Consider the following 21,810-nt stretch of genomic DNA (forward strand, 5'->3'; position numbering starts at 1 on the left):
CATTGTGTTATACAATTGTGTTTTTGTTATTGTGTTTTTTTTAATTGTGTTTTTTCTATTGTGTTTTTTATAGTGATTACTGATTTCTATTGTGTTTTTTCCAGTGGCCATTTTCCGATATCCTTTTCCGGTTATTGTTTTTCGGTGAATTTTCGGTGATTTTTCCGCGATTTTTCTGCCGAAATTTCTCAGGGATTATATAGCGGTGATTTTTCGATGACTTTTCCAATGAAATTTTCCGACGAAATTTTCGGAGGCGTTTCCGACGAGGTGGTGGCGGTGGGTGACGATGGTGGTGGCGGTGGGCGATGGAGTGGTGGTGATTGTAGAATGTAAGTGGGTTTTGAAATTTAATGTAAGTGGGATTTTGAGATTAAAGAAAGTGAGTTTTCAATATTAAAGTAGTAGACTAAAATACCCTCCTTTCTAGCCTTCTTAGGAAAATCAAACTTCTTATTTGAACCTAACTCTTATTTTGCATATGTATGTATATATCTATGTATGTATATACATAAGGTACGTGTTCAAGTCCTTCCCCACAACGCCTGCCCCATTCCTCTATTGGTCCGCACACAAACCTCCCCGCAACACTGGTGTTTTACATCTTCTTAGAGATAAACAAAAACCGGTTTACCAGTTTAGAACCCGACCCGATACCAACCTAATTTCAAATCGACCCAGCCCGACGGTTCGTAGGGCAATTAAGACATTGAATAATCAAACCGGTTTTAAAACCGAACCGATTTGAAAAAAAGGGACATGTTATTCATACACCCTTTAATTCTTTAGAGAGGGTGTACATAGAAGATAAAATGTGTGTTAAAAGGGTGTATGAATATCAAAAAGGATGTGTGAATAACCAATGCAAAAAAAAAAAGGTGTTTTCGGCTCCAACCATTTTTAATAGTTAACCGGTTTATATACAAAACCAAACTAGTTTGATCGGTTCTAACAATTTTACTCCTAAATTGGTTTGGGCCAAACAGGTTTTGATCATGCATTCCAAACCGGACCAGTTCCGAACCGGCTGGGTTGTAAATAAACCGGTTTTGTACACCTCTACTTTGCCTCTCCAGCGAGAGGTGCACAAAGAACCCGAATCCGGAACCGGGCCCGAAAAAAATGATCGGTACCGGTTTTTTATACCCGGATTTTTAATACCCTGACCCGTACTCGACCCTACCCATAAGGTACAGATTTTTAATACCCTGACCCGGAACCCGAACCGTTTTATACCCGGTAATACCTGAAAACCGGAATCGGTTCCATACCCGGAAACAGACCCGTTTTATACCCGAAACCGGGTTTTTCAAATATCCGATCTATAATCGAATTTACACGAAAAATACCCAATAATACCCCTGAAAAGTCCACCTCAATTTGATAGTGTTTCTGTTAGCGTCTTTTGGCTGACACACATACCGAGACACATGTTCCAAAGTTAACTAGAATAGAGACTAGCAAGAATAGACAACATGTAGAAATTAACATATTTTATAATTCATTGATACCTAGGTTAACTAATTAATGTTTTTATCAACCATGTAGAGTTAACAACTTGCAATCCTGCTTATTTGAATGATGATTGTATTTAATTTGAACAAGTGCAATCATATGCTTGTGAATAGGGTGTAAACCCGCTGATGGTCGGGTTGGATCAGCTTTTGCCATCCTAGATTCCATACATTAAAAAAAATGATCCAATTACAATAGAAATGTGGATAAACGGGCAACAAGCTGCGCCGTCACCTCCTTTTGAATGACAAGCTCGATCATACTGAAAACAAAGTTATAGTTCTTTGCTATCCTAGATACAAACAAACTCGAGTGGGGAGCCTCAAAAACCAGATGTGGAAACCAACCATTCGCTTCTGTTTTTTTCTTAAAGACAACGATTAAAAAAACATAACGTGAACATCTCAAATTCATTAATTTCTACCGTGAACATACAACATATCAACACATGAAGTATATTCGACATCTTAAATAATTCTAAACATTATTTCATTGTGTACGAAGATAAGAGAAGCGTTAATACATATTTGATGGTATTAAGTCCAAGACAAGAGACGTTTAACATTCTTATTATTCATTTCATCACACATATTTGATGGTACTACCCCATAGTATAAGTTGGGGTAGGCAAGTTGATCACCGTACTCTTGATTTTCGTCATCATATTAATACTATTCGTAATTCCCTGGGATCCAATACCGCTGTCCTTCAAACCCTATAAGTTTTTTGGTATCCAAATTAGCTTTAATAATGATAAAGTAAACAAAAGTTTTGCAACAACTGTAAAAACTCACCTGAAAAGGGAAATGATCAGGCCCACGAGCTGGCGCTGAGTTAATCTGGACCGTTCCAGTTTCCATTGCGTCGCTAATCAATATCGCTTTGTTGATGTCCTTGGTGAACACGCATCCCTGACATTTGATAAAAAGTTATATACGTTTTAGCACTACTAGAAAATAGACCAATAATTAACACGTGAACTATGACACACTTATTTTATGACACGCAAAAGCATGTGCCATTTAAGGTTTATTTTCTGGTAGTGTAGATAAGTGGGGTGTTTTAGAGGGATATATATGATAATTTAGTTTGTACGAAAGGACTATACTAAGGGCTTGCATAATATAAACTATTAATGCATGACTTATTAGTATACCTGAAGACCAAAATTGCTAGCATTGCAATGGTGGATCCCTTCTTCAATGGAGTTGATCCTAATAACGGGAACGATTGGCCCGAACGGTTCCTCCCAAGCGATTCTCATGTCAGGGCGAACATTGTCAAGCAACAATGGCCAAATGAGGTTTCCCTCGCGCTTATACTCTTGGCAAAATGTTGCGCCTTTTGTCTTTGCATCCTTAGCCAACCCCTCAATGAAATTTGCAGACGACTCTGACACAACTGGGGTTATGTCACAATCTTCCTCGGGTGGACCCACCTTCAGTTTCGCCAACTTGGCGTTCACTTTCTCGACTAACACGTCTGCAACAGATTCCATCACCAAAATCACCTTAACAGCAGTGCATCTCTGTCCACTGTAAACAAAATTAATCAATCACTACCATTTGTAAATATCCTATATATGCTAGAGTATAGAACTGCTATTCATTACTTATATTTTCTAGTTTTGATTACCTGTAAGAAAAACCTCCTTTGATGACATTTGCAGCCACCAAATCTAAATCGGCATCTTCAAGCACAATACAAGCGTCCTTTCCTCCAAGCTCCATCTGAAGTGGCACCATCCCGGCTTTCTTGGAGATTGCGATTCCGGTGTCACCCCCTGTGAAGCTGGAAAGAAATAGCAAAAGTATTTTGAAAAAGGGGTCAACTATACATATATCATTTGACATCTAATTAATCCAACATTGTTTTAAACCACAGCCATCTGGATAGAGACTGGACGACTTTTTTGACCAAAAATTTTCAAAATTTGATCGTCTATGGTTAGAACGGTCGTCCGAATATTGGCCAAACGGCCGTTCTGACCAACAATTTTGAAAATTTGACCCTCTATAGTCAGAATGACCGTTCTGACCAATAATTTTCAAAGTTTGTCTTTTTCGGTCAAGACAACTATTTTAGTGATCTACAGACGGCAGTTTGATGGTGCTACCTACATTCTTGACCCATAAGCCTGAATAACTGAATAAGTAACATATAAAATGCAATTAAGCTACCTGATACAGTTAACTCCGGGATGCATAGTTAGAAAATCTCCGATCTCGGATCCTTTACCGGTCACACAACTAATTAGGCCTTTAGGAAAGCCTGCCAAGTGAAAGCATTGCACCATATGAAGACAAGCCACCGCACCCTGAAAACACGTATTCAAAATAACATTCAGAAAACCCAAAAATAGTTCAAAACAACAAATAAACGTGTCATATATTTTGACTAGAAAATTAATTAACTACCTGAGTTGGAGGCTTAAGGACAAGGGAGTTTCCGGCTATAAGCGCCGGACCAATCTTGGAGACAGCAAGGTTCACCGGATAGTTGAAGGGAGGTATGGCCAAGACAACTCCGAGTGGAATCTGTTATAGTTCAAATTAAGGCTTAAAACCCGAATCAGAATTAGTATATATTTTTATCACACCCGAATCATAAATATCTTTTTAACCTTTTCGGATATTGGATATTTGGTTAGCTAGCATCGGTTATTCGTATTTTTAATATTTTTAACCATAACCGACATCTGAACCGATTCGAATTCGAAGTTGTCTAACAGAGTCAAATTCATTAATGTTCTGTTTCGGTTAAAACCCGAAAAAACTGAATTCACCCGAATAAACATAGGCATAAGTATTGAGTTCAATAAATTTAGGATGGGGTTGTGGTATCCTTGCATTAAAGGTTATGGGTGTGCATCCATCCTATTTTAATTTCCATTAATTCACATTATACTTTTTATTTATATTCAATTATTTTAAACAATACAAAATTTACAAAATATACTTATTATATATAAAATAGCATAGTTACGAAAAATAAATAGAACATGGAGATTATGTGGAAAATGAACGATTACTACTAAAGAAAATAAGTGTTTTTTAAACTGAAAAACCTTATGTAAGTGTCAGTCAACGCGGTGTATTTATGGTTCTTAGCGTCGGGATGTTCTATGTTTTTATTATTTTTATGAGAAGAACAAAATTTGATGTTCATAATGTGGTATACCTTTGAAGTGAGACAGTATTTAGTTCTCTCATTGCCTGGAAAACTATCAGAAACCAAGAACTTGCCTTCTCCTAGAATCCTAACCCCTTCTTCTGCACAATATGATATTAGATCTCCGGATCGAACCACCTATACGTCAAAGTACAACTTTTAGTACCTAATAATCTAATATACTATTGATTACAATTTTTTTTTCTTCTGAATGTGACATGTTTTAGCTACAAAGTTGTATCTAAAATGAGAATACAAACTTCTTGCATATTTTTTAAATGTGTTATATCTACGATTCGTTTATACTAATGATTGGTAGAAAGTAAATTTACTGATGTGTTGTACCTCAGTGACTGAATCCTTGGCGGGTTTTGCAATCTCCTTAACTAGGCACTCGGCAATAGGAGCCTTGTGCTCCTTAAGAATAGCAGCTGCCTTGTGAAGAAGCTCTGCGCGCTTCCATAGAGGTGTTTTTGCCCATTGCTTTTGAGCGATTTTTGACGACTCAATTACTTTGTTCACCTCTTCTTGTGTACATGCTAATAAACAAAAACATTGACGTATTACTCGTAAAACAAAAAAACAAACAAAAAAAAACAAAAAAAAAAAAAACAGGATTTTTGCAAGAAAATGTCTAAGAAAAGTGCTTTTTTGCTATTATATCATAATTACATAGATTGGTTAATATAAGATATGGGATATTATAAAACCAAATAATTTTATTTATTTTCTTAAAAAAGGTCTTTTAATAACTTTTTCAAAAAAAAAAGAAAAAAGAAAAATCATAACACTTCTCTTTCCGTTTTTGTTTTTCTCGTAAAAGTCTTCTTAACAACCCTTTACACATTAAATCTCTCCACAAGCTAAGAATTCAGATGATGATGTTTTAAAATAGACGCATGGTAAGGAAAAGGCCATTCAATGTTGATTTTTGTTTTCAATTTTTTAATTTAATCAGTTGAATATTTTTTTTAATTTAATAAGTTGAAAATAATAAATAATCTTTCAAAAATATTATTAAAAAAATGCACGAGTGTTGATAACGTAACCTAAAATAAAATAAAAAGGTAAAAACTAAAATGATTTGTATATATTTAATATCGTGAAATATGATTGTTAGGGCTATTTTATGATGTAATTTGACAAATAATGGTTTTCATGATTTTATCCATTCATAAGAAAGAGATACATGTTTCTTTAAAAAAAAATTGTTAAGGCATCTTTATAATAAAAAAAACAGAAAATATGTTGGTTTTTATGCACCAATCACCGGTAAAAGACTTCCATAATAAAACATAAGAAAACAAAAATTATGTTGAGTTTTATTGTAAAAAATATTAAAAAGACTTTTAAGAAATAAAACATGATATATGTTATTTTTAGAATAAACATAACTATAGTTTAGAATGCTATTGGGCTCTTTTGCAACACTAATTAACTGCCTATTGTGACCATATATGATATATCTCAGTATCTCACGACGCCATTTTTTAAATATTCTTACCTTCTATTAACTACATTTATCTCTCCAATTATTGTTTCATATTTGGTTTTGTATCATTTTTTAAACATATCCCTACACTAAATTGTGGTATAAGTATTCATACAATTTATGGCAAAATCCTTGGATATGCTCATGTCACATTTATCCTTGTCTCTTGAACAGTGTGCTTTTGAAGGTTTTTAAATATAACTTATAATGGCCCCAAGATAAAGTACAAATAGAATAAAAGTTTTAGATAAGATAATCAAGATATGGCATTGCTCTGCAGCCAACCAAATGTCATGTTTCCATACTTTTAGGATGTGCCGGTGTGGTATCCAAATTTACTTATTAACCTTAAAACTAGCAAGACTTGAAGTTGTTATATGTTCCGACGGTAACATGATTATACATAAGATCAGAAAAATCATGCTTATGGTTTTGTTTTCATGTCATAACATAATTCCGATTGAATTCGTGTTGGTTCGTAGTCTTTTATTTTGTTTTTGTTTTCTTATTATTAATTAATTTGTTGTATTTTAGTGTTAATGAATTTATATATTTGGCCTAGTTCGAGTCCCGTAACTCATTACCGACCGAATTCACGTTTATTCTTTCCGCACCCATGCAGGGTAACCAACCGACTACACGACGTTCTAAATATGTTTTTCCTATAATAAATAAGTTATACGATTGTCAATACTATTGTGTATGCTTACTTTTTTGGGTTTGTCATCGTTATTGTTACGAACCTAACCGTTACCGATCGAATTTGTGTCGCTGCACCGCAGCAACACGGCTTGATTTGTTACCTAATTAAGTTTAAAAGTGTACCTTGCACCTTGTACTGAGTGGTTCTAGTTGTAGGGTTGATAATAGCAACAGATTTGCCAGAAGAAGATTTCTTCCATTCACCATCTGTATAGTATTTGAACACTTCTCCTTCTATTATATCTTCAAACACACCAGTCCCTGCCATTGATAAGATTTTCAAGTTTCTCTCTCTACCCTTATCTCCTCAACTTTGTGTGTGTGAGAAAGAGAGAGAGCAAGAGTGTGTGTGAATGAATGGTGTTTGGTTTATCTTGTGTTGGTGTGTATAAATATTAAAGGAAGGTGAGCCACACTTCATAGCATGTATCCTAAGTGAATTATAACATATGTATTAATTCAAGGTTACAATATATAACGAGAAAGTTCGAAAACTTATTGTGGCTGAAAAAAATCATCGGAAGCGTGTGACAGTCACTTTTAACCTTAGTCATTGGGCTCTAAATAAACCGAACGAACATGAACGTCTTGTTTATGTTCGTTTGTTACGGAAATAATGTGTTCACGAACACAAACCGAACGAAATTTTATGTTCGTGTTCGTTCATTAAGGAAACGAATTATGTTCACGAACACAAATCAAATCGGCAGAGCTTAGATATTGAGACCGAAATCAAATCGGCAGAGCTTAGATATTGAGACCGATGTATTCGTCAACGTGGGTAATGAAAGCCCGTAAACAAGTCAAACGAACACGAACAAGGGCATGTTCGTGTTCGTTCATTTAGCTTCAAACGAACATAAACACTTGATCCAACAAATATTTATGTTCATGTTCGTTTATTTAAAAATGAACATTTTTGTTCGTTTGTTTAAAATATAAACCAATATTGATAATTAAACAAAGATAAATGAACATATATGAAATGGACAAAAACAAACATAAACAAACATAAATGAAAACACTTAAATGAACACAAATTAACAAATATAAAACTTTTAAGTAGATAACTTATCCATATAATATTTTATTATTTTCTATTAATACATATACAAACATAAATAAACAGACATAAACGAACATTCGTGAACATAAATGAGTGAACGGAACATGTTTTCATGTTCGTTCGTTTGATTAAAAGAACACAACTTTTTTGTTCATGTTCGTTCGTTGATTATATAAACGAACATAAATAAACTTCTCGCCAAACAATTTACTGAACGTTCGATTTGTTTATAGACCTATTTAGTGAACTTTGGAGTTTTGAGAGTAAGATGGCTTTTAACACATTAGAGCATTCCCAGGCTCCTAGCATGTCCCCTATTCTTATCCCTATATCTATAATTACATTAAAAGTATTAAATTTTTTTCTTATGTTCAATTAAATAACATTTTTTATATATTTACCATTATAGTTTTTTCTCTCATTAACTCACAACCATTTCAACAAATATTAAAAAATAAATAGAGCAAACAAAGTTTTTTCAAATTAAAAAAAAATATATCAACTTTTTTCTGTCATATTCATAACCGCTCAAAACCATATCCTACAATTTGCAAAACTCTCTCACATATATTTAAGGGATGAATTGAGAATAATCTTAGAGCTTCACCAACGGCTTGTTTTTATATGAAATTTTTTTTCATAAAAACGCCACATCAACCATTTTTATTTTTGTGGTTGGTCTTAAAGGTCGTTTTTTTAATGAACAACAAAATGTTACCCTCATTAAGAATTGAACCTTCAACCTTATATTTTACACCTTAAATACTCTTGATAGCCGGTTTTAGCATCTACTTCTTGGCTAAAATCGAGTTGGCGGTGGACCTCGTGTATTTTAATATATATAATTTATAGAGAGAAAATGATTGATTAAAAATATAAAAAACGATGGTGATAATGTAACAATGTTTTTAGGTGTTTTAGTTTTTTATTGAGTAAGTTTCGAATGGTTTTATGATGTGATAGATGACTAAGAGGCTGTTTGGTTCACTCAGATCTGAATGAGCCTTTGTCCCATTCAACAACAAGTCTGAATGATTCAGGCCTAATTTTAACCATTCAGATGTTTTTCTGTTTGGAACCAAACAGTCTGAAGTCTGAATGAATCAGATGTTTACATCCGAATGGTTCCATTCAAATGTAAACAAACAGCCTCTAATTTTTTAGACTTTTTAGGCCTTCTTAGGGTGCACAATATACTCTAAAACACCTCGTTGCCACCTACGCATCACTTATCTGAGTTTTGTCCAAACTCCCATTAATATGAATAGGATATTAAGGTGTATTTGTGTGCATTGTAATTCGAAGAGGCCTTCAAAGGATAATCCTAATTCTTGGAGCAATATTGTGGGATTTGAATGAGGGGCAGTGTTTTTTCAGTATGGGGACGAACATCCCAACCCATTCTCTGAACACATCATGTACCCTTATTGTGGATGATCTTATAACATTTATCTTATGAAAGGCTCTGATCTCGATGTCATACATTGGGTGTTGGATTTATTCATAAACACAGTTCTAAATATCATAGTGAGTTAAAACTTTGTGTGGATTAATAATAACATCAACCATCCATTACATAAGTCACAAAATTTAACAAACATTCCAACATGTCTTTAAGTTCAAACAACACAAAACATCATAACTTCAAATCTTCAGATGCCAACGTTTTTATTCTTTTGTCACGTGTCCCTTCCCAAGCCAGCTATTTCATTCTACCCACCCGCATGCATACTAAACGTCAACTACGCTGAGTGAGTTCTATTTAATTAGGCAACATACATTACATTCACATACTTATATATACATACCCGAAGGTACATATTACATACTTAACCTGTTTATGTTTCTTTCTTTCTTACATACATACATACATACATACATACATACATACATACATACATACATTCTTTCATACTTTCTTGCTTTAACTTCCATAATGCATACATAACTATCACTACATTTTAAAGAGCCTTCCATCCTTTAACCTTCACAGATATTATTAGGGTATGTTCTCTAAATTCGCGTATATTATTAGAGTATGTTCCCTACATTCGCAGATATTTTTATGGTTTGTTCCATACATTCGCAGATATTATTAGGGTATGTTCCTTACATTCGCATATATTATTAGAGTTTGTTCCTTTCTTGTTGGGTCGACCATACAACCATACATCCGTACATACCTTATTTCCTTTATACATTTAACATACGTCTATACATACACATTCACATATCACACACTTACCAAATATAATAAGTGTATTAACCTATCATATAGAGTACGCACACAGCCCTAAAAAACATAACAGAGAAGGGGCTAGAACTCACCTGGATCCGGTTCCACTCTAAGTTTAAGATCACACATCTTCTCAGTTGGGCACGACTAACTGTATAACAATTTACATTGTCACTTAACTACTCCTAGTCAAATCATATTTCTAGGTTAGTAAAACCCCTAACGAACGGGGTCCGCAGGTAGCGGGGTCCTAGGGGTAGCAGCCTAACATGGTCCAAGGGGCAAATACACCCTGGCTAGGGTCGAGTCCAGTTGAGTCGAATTTGTTAGATTCAACTGACTAAAAATTCGTTAACAAGGCTTTACTAAATTTGTTAGAAAACTGACTTTTCATGATTGAGTTAAGTCTAGTTGAGTTGAACCAAGTCCATTCAAATCGAGTCAAGTCTAGTTTTAATCGATTCGAGTTTTGATCAAGTCGAGTCTGAATTGAGTCGAGTTTTGATCGAGTCGATTCGAGTCAGAATCGAGTCGAGTTTGATTTGATTCGATTTGTTTCCCTTCTTTTCTCCAGAAGTCCGATTCGAACCGATTTTCATGCTCTTTTAGTTCTAATCGTTTTTCTCATCCGTACAAGGCTTGTTTTACTATTGTAACGAGTCTTGGGTCGTAACAACTCTATCTTCATGTTATTACACAGATTAAACGTCACACGTTCATCCCGAATCATTCCAAACCATTCGTATAAAATCAAATTTATCTTTTTCTCACATGACATGGCCCGATATGCCTTAGTATCAAACCCTATGACCAACCAACATCCAAAACCCAACTTTTAGCTCAACACCATGCCGAAATCGTGTGCTTTGAGAAGTATATTCAAATTACGCTAGACGACGATCATATTTTGCATATTTTCAGCGAAAAGCCTTCCAAGGGACTCAAGCCTATGTCGTGTACTCAAGTCGAAAAATACTTACGTAAAAAGTATGTGGCTTTCCTTGCTAACATCGTGGAAAAGAAACAAGAAAAGAAGACAATAAAAGACATTCTGGTAGTTTGTGATTTTCTCAAAGTTTTCCCTGACGAAGTTTCTGGTTTGCCTCCTACTCGTGAAGTGGAATTTCGTATCGATCTCGTGCCTAATCCCGTTGCCTAAGCTCTTTATCGTCTCGCACCTTCGGAAATGCAAAAGCTAGCGAGTAAACTCCAAGAACTCTCTAGCAAAGGTTTCATCCACCCATCTTCGTCACCTTGGGGCGCACGTGTCTATTTTGATTCCTTGAATCAAGGTCTCGATTGCGTTCTCATGCAACGAGGCAAGGTCATCGCCTATGCGTCATGAAAACTTAAGGTTCATGAAAAGAACTATATGACACACGATCTTGAGCTCGGTGATGTTGTATTCGCGTTGAAAATTTTGAGACACTATTTGTATGGAATGAAATGCATGGTATTCACCGACTACAAGAGTCTCCGACGTATTTTTGACCAAAAAGATTCAAACATGAGGCAACGGTGATGGTCCAAACTTCTTAGTGACCACGATTGTAAAATACGTTACCATCCCGGTAAAGCAAACGTAGTAGCTGATACCCTTAGTCGCAAAACCCATGTCAAAAGAATTATTCTTTTAAGCGTTGTTATTCAAAGCGATCTTCAGCTATGTATCTTTAAGGCCCAACACATCTCCGTAACTGAAGACAATATGTACAAAGAGATGTCATGTGTTGCAGAACACCAACACGAAACCAAACGTGATGGTTTGATCTATTTTCTTAACCGCCTTTGGGTTACAGATCGTGACAATTTTGCACATTTATAATGGACGAAGCTCACAAGTCACGGTATTTTGTCCACCCCGATGTGGATAAAATTATTTCGACCTACGAAATACTTTCTGGTGACCCGACATGAAGAAAGATATCAAAAACATGTGCTAAGGTATAAGACGAGCATCAAAAACATGTTGATAACTTTTATTCTAGTCTGGAAGCTGGAGAACATTAGGATGGACTTCGTCACAACACTTCCAACTACCAAGAGCCAAAATGATAGTATTTGGGTAATTGTCGATTGATTAACCAAGTCAGACCATTTCATTCCCATTCTGGAAAAGCTTCCGATTAATCAGCTCGCTCAAATCAATGTCAACGATATCGTTTGTCGCCATGGTATACCATTGAGTATTATATCTAACCATGATGGTCGTTTCGTGTCTCATTATTGGAATTCTCTTCAAACCGCTTTGGGATCTCGTCTAGATCTTAACACCGTTTATCATCCTGAAACGAATTGTCAGTCTGAAAGAACCATTCAAACCCTTGAGGATATGCTAAGAACTTGTGTGCTTGATTTTGGTGGTAAGTGGGACACTCACCTTCCGTTGGTTGAGTTATCGTACAATAATAGTTATCATTTGAGCACCAAATGGCTCCATTCGAAGTGCTCTACAGCCGTAAATATCGTTCTTGTATTTATTGGAACGATATCGGTGAAACTTAGCTAACTGGACTCGAAATGCTACAAGATACCATCGAAAAAATAGCTCAAATTCGTAATAATCTGCTTACTACTAGAAGCCGCTAAAGTACGCTGGTAAGCGACGACGACCCTTGGAATTTGAAGTCGGCGACCTTGTCCTCCTAAAGGTTTCACCTTGAAAGGAGTAGTCTGTTTCGGTATGAACGGTAAACTAGCCCCCAGTTTTGTTGGTCCGCTTAAGATCCTTGAGGTGTTGCCTATCGCCTCGAGCTCCCGCAATAGCTTCAAGGAATTCATTCCGTGTTTCATGTTTAGAACCTTCGAAAGTGTCTAGCCGATAAGAACCTTCATATCCCTCTCAACGAGGTACGTATCGATAAGAAAATGCACTTTGTTGAGAGACCGATGGAAATAATGGATCGAATAGATAAGGAAACCAAACCAAGGTTCGGTGCGGAATTCACTTCGGAGCGTGAAGACCAAATGAAGTCTAAGTATCCACAAATTTTTTCTACGGATGTTAATCTATAATTTCGGGACAAAATTTCCTAAAAGTTGGGAATGTTGTGACATTCGTCAAATTCGGTTTAATGTTATATTCGTTTTATTACCCGTTTGCATCCGGAACCTTTAATTTAATGAATTGTTGAGTTATCTATGTTATTCGGTTTTATCTTTATTGTTTTATTTATGCGTGACTCTTATTAATATATTCTTAATCGTTTAATTATCTAATATGTGCATCTTAACCCCCTAAATATTGTTTTACCCCTTCTTGATTAACAAGCCGATCTCAAGGGATCATATTGCAAAAATAACAAACTACCCCCCCCCCCCATTTTTTCTTCTTCTCCCCGTCACCACTGACGGTACCCCCCCCCCCCCCCTCCTTTCCAATTTTGATTCAGTTCATTCATAAAATCCAGGATTTGATTGACCCTTAACCTCCACGACATCTCAGTTATGGTAATTATTGAAAATTGACAGCTAAACCTTACCAAGTATCATCCAATTTGAATTACTTGAGTCGTGTATTGTTTTAATCTAGTAGGCCTATAAATACATAACCAAAATTCAATTAAACTAATCTTCAACACCCTCTTGTGATCCTGAACTAGAGCCCTCAATCAATTTCACCTCTGAAACATTCCAGTAACGTTTTTGAATTCAAAATACAAGCCAAAACCCTAGTTCTTGTTTTCCTTCAATCCTTAATCATATCTGGTAATCAATATATGGGTTGGGTTCGGTTTTGGGCGTTTGGCAAAATCCTTTGTCAATTTTAATCAACAGAGGGTATATAATCTTCAATTGGGATCAATCAGAATTTGGGTTTATTGTGAATTGGGGATAAACAAAGCTATTGGCTATATATTTTGTTTCTTGTGTTCAAACCAGGCTAGTCAGCAGCCCTGGCTAGGGCATGTTTGTTAAAGCTTTGAACAGGGGCGGGGGGTTCGAGTCCCCCGTGCCCGGTTTTTGTATTAATTGTTTAATCCATTTTTTATTTAGTGAATACTTTATTATATTAATACTAATATTGTTTACACTTGTTTAACTAAACCGAATCCCTTTTAACCTTTTAAAATATAATCCTTAAAATTTTTTCGCATATATACACACACACACATATATATATATACAATTCGGTATCTATATTTTAAATAGTTAACCTTATAGATTCGTTTAATAATCAAATATGATTTATTTCTTTCTTTTATTATAATAATTAAACTATAAAATCTTAATTACACTTTTATCAAATATTCTATAAAATATAATAAACCCTTTAACGATTCCCAAATCCGTTATAATCATGTTATATTGTGTTTCATGTTTTCCTTTTATTTTATCTCGATACGATGTTTATGTTGGTTATACTTTTAAAATTAGGGAAAATTGTCGGGACTTCTCACGGGACCAACTAGTTTGCTCTAATCAATACTGTATTCCTCATTCCACATGAGTTCTTCATAACCCCATTTTAACGCTTTTAATATTTTTTGGGTGTCGCATGCCACAAGTTTTTTTCGTTAGTTATGTGCTTGTATAAACCAATTCACAATTATCGTACATGTTAATACTATTCTTGAATTCTTGGATATTGTATATGATTATACGTGAACTTTCTTGTAACTTGTTTACTACTATTATGGTGGAAGTTACGCAAAATGCATACACATAGTGGCAAGGTCCGACAAGACGTACCTACAACATAGGCTAAAAGAACGGGAGGACGACATTAATTGATTTCATTTACTTTACACTTGAAATTTATTGCATTACGAACGTTGAATCATGCATTATATATATATATATATGCAAAAACTTATGAAAACTCACAAACTTAATTGTTGACAAATATATTATTTTCAACATGCTACAGGTTGAATCGATGGTGTGCTAAGGATGAAGATCATTAGTATAGCTTAGGTTATTTAAGTAAAGAACTTATTTATTGTTTTCGATGAAGTGTTTTTCTTTTTATTTATGAATAATTGTGTACTTTTTTACGTTTTGAAATGAAATAAATATAATTATTGTCGCTTTAATAATGTTACGAGCTTATGAGTGATCTATACGTTACACCTGGGCGTATTCCGCTTAAATTCGGGGTGTTATAGTTATTATTATTGGTTTAGGAAAGGTTTTTCCATGGAGAGAAAGTTTAGTTAATTGTCTTGTAGAGAAAGTTAAGTAATCTATAAATATGGGTCTAGATTATTGTTTATTGTGTGCCAAGAGAAGTCTCTTCTCCTTGTATATTCATGAAGTTGTGTTTGTTTGCTAAGTTTGTTTGATTATATGAAAAGAGTTAAGGGTTGTCACCCAAATATCCCGTGTTTGTTTGTTTGTTTGTTTATCCGTCTGGGCCAACAATTGGTATCTGAGCTTAGGCTCGTTTTTCATGAAAGTTCGTGGGTTTCCCAACCATAGGGTTTGAAGAATCGTTGTTTGGAGAGAAGTTGGAAGTTGTGATTCATACTAAAGTTTGGTGTTTTGCATTTGTTGTGAAAGCCGCCATCACGAAATAAAGGTCAAACCCTTTTGCATTGCTAATTGGTGTCTTGGATTTGCAATATATATTATATTGTTTGATTTTGTTTTTGTTGGAAGTCAAACCCACAACCTCTAAAGATAAAGATGAAAAGAAAGCATGAGATTGGTGTTGTTTGTTTTTTCAGAGGTAAAATGTCTGCAGTCTGCGGACTACATCTGTAGAAGAGGAGGTGGACCAAACATCTGTAGTCTATAAGAAAAAAACTGTTTGTTATTTAACATCTGTAGATTGCTAAAATAAATTGGTAGTTGTGTACAAATTGTGGTAGTGGGTGATGCTGCTGCTGAATGATGATAGTAGTAGTGGTGGGTGGTGGTGGCGGACAGTGAGTGGTGGTGCATGGTGGTGGTAGAAGGTGGTGGCGGTTGGTGGTGGTAGAAGGTGATGGTGGGTGCTGGACAGTGGTGGTGGTGGTGGTGGACGATGGTGGCGAAGAACGGTAGATGGTGGTGGTTGATGATTGTGGAGGTGGATGGTGGGTGGTGGGGTGGAAAGTGGTGGTGGCGAACATTGGGTGGTGCTGGTGGCGAACGGTGGGTGGGTGGTGGACGGTGGTGGAAAATGGTGGTGGTGATGGTGGACGGTGGTGGTGGCAGACGTGGGTGGGTGGTGGATGGTGGTGGTGGACGGTGGTGGCAAACGATGGGTGGTGGTGGTGGTGGTGGACAATGAGTGTCAGTAGGGTGTAGTGCTTTAACCTTCTGCGGACCTTAGAATATCTCATAAATGAATGGCCAAGTTTGCACCAAGAAGAGCTTGCGCAGACGTTTTTATACTGAAACGTCTTCGAAAAACAAACAATCTGCAAATGACAATGTTTGCGTGTGGTTTGCACGGCGTAGAAAAAAGAGCCTGCGCAAACCTTTTATAAAAACATACAACACCTTTGTTTGATAGATTAATTGGATTTTGACAAACTACGTATCCAATTTTTATTTTATTATTTTTTTTACTTCAATATACTTATTTGTTTGGTAATTATATTCTCAAGTATAAAACCTATGGCTGGTTATAAAGAAGAGAACTCGAGAATAGTGAAAAATCGATAGGTTATTTTGTTCTGCTAGCATCGAAGTTAACTTCAAGCAACTATGCATCATGGTCAGTTAGGGTGTGAATTTTTTGAGTGCGAACGGTTTGCAATATGCAACTGATAAGGAAAAGGGGCCGGAAGTGAAGAAAGAAGAAAGTTTATGGCCTTAGGTGTTATCTTCCAAACCCTACTTGAAGATGTGATGCTTCAGACGGTCAAGTATTCAGAACCAAAAGATATTTGGGAAGCACTAAGAATTCGTTATCTTGGTACAGAAAGAACTCTGGAAGCTTGTGTTCAAATGATTAGAACCGAGTTAGATGGATTGAAGATGGGGGACAGAAAGTATTGATGATTATGCTGCAAAGTTGGGTGGAGTACAGTCAAAGTACAAGAGTTTGGGAGCGGTACTTGAAGAAGATGTTTTGATAAGAAAATTCTTGAACTCTATGTCGGATAAAGATTTACCTATTGTTTCTTCGATGGAGCTATTCGTAGACATCGAAACAATGACATTTGAATATGTGGTTTGACGTTTAAATGCATATGAAGAAAGAAACAAGTTCAAGAATGTGAATGGAAGTTCATCCTAAAGTCAGCTCGTGTTCACCCAAACCGAAAAAAAAGTTGAAAACTACCACGGACGAGATAAAGACCATGGAAGGTACAACGGACGAGGAAGAGAGAATCCAAGATGGAATAGTGAACGTGAGTATGATGAACGGCGTGAATACCGGAAAAAGAACCCTGAAGAATGGCAAGACAGAAGGAAGTACATAACGTGCTACAACTATGATAAGAATGGGCACTACTCGAGCGAATGTAAAGAATTGAGCAAAGGGAATGAAGAAGTGAATTTGACAAAAAAGAGAAGATGATGTTGATCCTACTTTATACATGGCATTTTTTCCAACAAAGAAAGTATGTTTGAATGAAGTCATGGTTATCCCTGGTTTGTTAAAAAGAATGAAGGAACATGGTACTTAGACAATGGTGCAAATCATCATATGTTGAGAAACAAAGAGTTTTTCACCACCTTGGATGAACGAGTTTTCGGTCAAGTGAAGTTTGGTGATAGATCCAAGATCTAACTCAAAGGTAAAGGTAATGTAGCTGTGGTAAGTAAGACTGGTGAAAAGAAAATGTTTTCTGATGTTTTATATATGCCTAGGTTAAAGACCAATCTTCGTAGCTTTGGTCAGTTGGATGAAGAAGGAGGTAAGACTGAAATACCCAATGGGATATTGAGGCTGTATGATCAGAAAGAGAGATTATTAATGAAGGTTAAGAGAAATCTGAATAGGAAAATGATTTGTTTGGATTTCGTGAAAGTATTGGTCAAAAACGAGTTGATGAGAAAAATCGAGTTGAGAAAGAAAATAGCCATATGGATTCAAAGTTAAGTACGAAAGGAACGAATGCTAAGTTTAAAGAATCGGTGAAGCAGGTATGCTAAAGTCAGTTGAAAAGAAGAAACAAAAGCAAGAATAAGAACAATTCAAGATTAAGGGGGTGAATGAAGGTTAATCTTGAATATTAATAAAGTTAAGGGTTTATTATAATAGGTTTAGGAAAAGTTTTGTTTTGAAGTGAAAGTTTAGTTAAGTGTCTTTGAGAGGAAGTTAAGTAGGTCTATAAATATGGGTCTAGATTATTTGTTTATTTTGTTTCAAGAGAAGTCTCTTCTCCTTGTACTTTTGTGAAGCTATGTTCGTTTGTTAAGTTCTTTTGATTATATGAAAAGAGTCGATAGTTGTCACACAAATATCATGTGTTTGTTTATTTGTTTGTTTGATCCGTCTGGGCCAACAAATGCGACTATAAATCAACGACTAATTGCAAACACTTAAATAACCTCTAATTTGTGATTCGGGTATTATCAGGATAGCTATGGATAACCTACGTAAATTCAATCATTGTTTTTTATAGTATAATTCTCGTGAAATCCATCATAAGTGAATTTATCATATATCCAAAAAAGCTAGGTTTTGGTTATTAGACATGGATGAACTAAGAGAGTGAAATAAAATTAATAGAAGGAAGGTTATGGCCATTTGTTTTTAAGGCGTTAATGTTGCCATTTACTCATACATTGATATGCAATTAGTGTTTTGAGTTATTAAGAAATGAAGAATTAGGATTAGAAAAGGTTTTGCTTGACTGGATGTTATGGGGGCGCCAACCTCCATATCACCTGTGAAACCATCGCCACACCACAACACTCTCCAGCGCCATCTTCTTACCCCCCACCCCCCCAAGTTTTCACCCTCTCCAGTGCCATCAGGGTAACGCCTAGACATGTACATAAAAACCGGTTTGTAACAGGTGAACTGGATCAGTTCAAATCTAAAAGTAATTTGAGTTGAACCGGACCACCGGCTCGTATAGCGGTTCGGACATTTTTACAACCAAACCATTCTATTTTTATTTTTTTTTCCTAAAACCGGGTTTTTATTGGTTAACATGTTTATAAACCGAATCGAGACGGTTTGATCGGTTTGAACAAGCTCAACTCCTAAACTGGTTTTTAAACCAAATAAACCATGCGTTGACCTAACCAGTTCGGTTCGGTTCAGAACTGATCCGAGTTGAAAAAAAACATTATTTTACACCTTTGGTAACTGTAACATCCCGAACTCTCTAGAATATTAATTAATATATTAACTACGTCAGGTGAAATAAGTGAGTTAGTGAAACGATAATAATAAAATATGAAAGAATAAGTAGGCTATTTAGATGGGATTAACTATGGACCAAAAAGGAAGGATGTGCTTTGAGTCCATGGGCTCATGGGAGTATAAATACCCCTTAAACCCTAATCCTTTCCATTTCTATCCATATTTTCCATCTTATTCTCTCCACACCATAAAACACACACATAAACACCACCATATGCGGCCGTGAGTAAGAGGAAGATCAAAGACCAAAATCCGAGCCTAGATTCTTGTAAAGCTTGGATATTTAAGCAAGATACAAGATAAGTCCATAACCAAGATAACCGTGTGACCTAACGAAAACGTAAAGGTACGTTCTTGACCTTAAAGTTTATGTTTTTATGAACGGTTTGCTATGAAACTTAACCCTAGAGTAGATCGGGTCTAGATGTTTCATAAAGTTGCAAACTTGATGATACAAGTGGACTTAATCTATTCATTAGCTAAGGATCTAGCTAAAATGGGTTTAAAACCGATAAAGCTTTAAGCTTTATACCTAAAACGGGTTTTGAAAGTAATAAATGTTCAAGCTTTATGCTAGACACGGGTTAAATCTTGGTAGTGGGATGATATTGGATGATTAAACGGCTAAGGAGAGTAGAAGTGATGGTTAAAATATACGATATGGGCTGTTAAACAGTTACCTGAGCCTAGAAAGGAAAATTTAGATAGAAAACATGAACTGGAAGCATCAGACCTGAGTACTCGGCCACCAAGGGTTCTCGGCCAGAGTTCTCGGTCACCATGAATTTTCGGTTGAATTCTCGGTCAACCCAAATTCTCGATCAAACCAAGTTTTCGGTCAAAAATGAGTTTTCGATCAAAGATGGGTTTTCGGTCAAAAATGGGTTTTCGGTAAAAAATGGGTTCTCGGTCAACAGGGGTTCTCTGCCCTGAGTTCTCGGCCACCCACTTTTGTGTTTGGGCCTAACCCAGTTGGGCCTAGATGTTTTAATGGACAGTTGGACCTGACTTAATTAAAGTCCACAAGTTGTTAAGCCCTCGTATAATAAAACAAGCCCAATCTAGAAAGTGTGTTGGATAACTAAAATACCGACTTAAATAATTATACGGCTAATTAACAGTATATATATATATATATAACAGTTAGCCGTGTGCGATTAAAGAAGGGAATAACGATTAACGGCGAACGCAACAGGACCCAGGTGAGTTTCTAGCCCCATTCCTTGTTATGCTTTTCGGGGCTGTGTGCATACTCGATGTGACAGTTAATACACTTACCTTAAATGGTAAGTGTATGTCATGTATGATATATGTGATAGATATGACTGATTGCTTGTCGGTACGCGAACGATATTCGGATATTGCGCGTACTGTCATGTTGTAAATAAAGATATGAATATTATACATGGATGATGTATGAACGTTATGAATAAACACTTGTCGGGACGCGAACGATCTTCGGATATTGCACGTATCGACAAGGGGTATGACTGTTAAATGAATGATGTGAAGAACGCCTAGAGTGTTCTTATGCTACGATGTAATTATTGCATATGTGAAGTATGTGTATACAAGTACAAGAATGGTATGTGAGTTCTACGTCCGACGTAGTAAGTTAGGATGGCAAATCCTTCTAACTTCTGTTGGACATAGACTTGGCAGGTGATGGCGTAGTTAAGGACTGCGGGCCTTATACGTGATATAGATGATAAATGTAAACGTAGATAGGCACAATAGGCCTTATACGTGTTATGGATGATAGAGGAGAACGTAGTTAAGGACTGTGGATCTTATACGTACTTCAGGTAGGAGCCAGCAGAGGAAAGGACTGCGAACCTTATACGTGCTGTAATTGTATTGTGGTAGCATAGGGTAGGACTGTGGACCTCGTACGTGCTATGAATTAGGTTGCAACATAGGGAAGGACGGTGGACCTTGTACGTGTTGTTAATGAAGGATGGTATAGGGAAGGACTGCGGACCTTGCACGTACCATAAATGGTGAGCATAGGTAAGGACTGCGGACCTTTTACGTGTTCACGACCTTGGGTATAGGTATAGACGGCGGATTATGAACATACTCTTGGTGGATTGAGGTAGGTAGTAGTAAGTATGTATGTAGAACAGAAGGGTAACTGGTTAAGTATGAGTACGTATCTTCGGATATGTAATTATGTATGATATGTGTATGCAATGTATGTTACATGATTAACTAGAACTCACTCAGCGTAGCTGACTTTTAGTATGCACGCAGGTATACATGTTTATCGAGATGGCATGAGGATGACACATGGCATGGATTGAGCGGCTGGTATATGAAGTTAGAAGAAATGATGTTTTAAATATGTGGTTTTACGTTATGGTTTTAAAGGA

The 21,810-nt window shown here is 36.0% G+C and overlaps 1 protein-coding gene across 1 annotated transcript; it reads right to left on the reverse strand.

Moving 5' to 3' along the window:
- Window positions 1-1,906: 1,906 nt before the first annotated feature.
- LOC143576563 (NADP-dependent glyceraldehyde-3-phosphate dehydrogenase) lies at window positions 1,907-7,331 on the reverse strand. The gene is made up of 9 exons (XM_077060627.1): window positions 7,004-7,331; window positions 5,032-5,225; window positions 4,696-4,824; window positions 3,933-4,052; window positions 3,696-3,832; window positions 3,151-3,306; window positions 2,672-3,050; window positions 2,310-2,426; window positions 1,907-2,230 (listed from the first exon to the last, which is right to left on the reverse strand). Exons 1-9 carry the CDS (start codon window positions 7,146-7,148, stop codon window positions 2,117-2,119), a joined length of 1,491 nt encoding a protein of 496 aa, XP_076916742.1. The 5' UTR covers window positions 7,149-7,331; the 3' UTR covers window positions 1,907-2,116.
- Window positions 7,332-21,810: the final 14,479 nt, after the last annotated feature.

Source organism: Bidens hawaiensis, unplaced genomic scaffold, assembly GCF_021521415.1.
Source record: "Bidens hawaiensis isolate Kalapana, Puna unplaced genomic scaffold, B.hawaiensis_p1.1 tig00028239_1, whole genome shotgun sequence".
In the NCBI taxonomy this organism is placed as follows: domain Eukaryota; kingdom Viridiplantae; phylum Streptophyta; class Magnoliopsida; order Asterales; family Asteraceae; genus Bidens; species Bidens hawaiensis.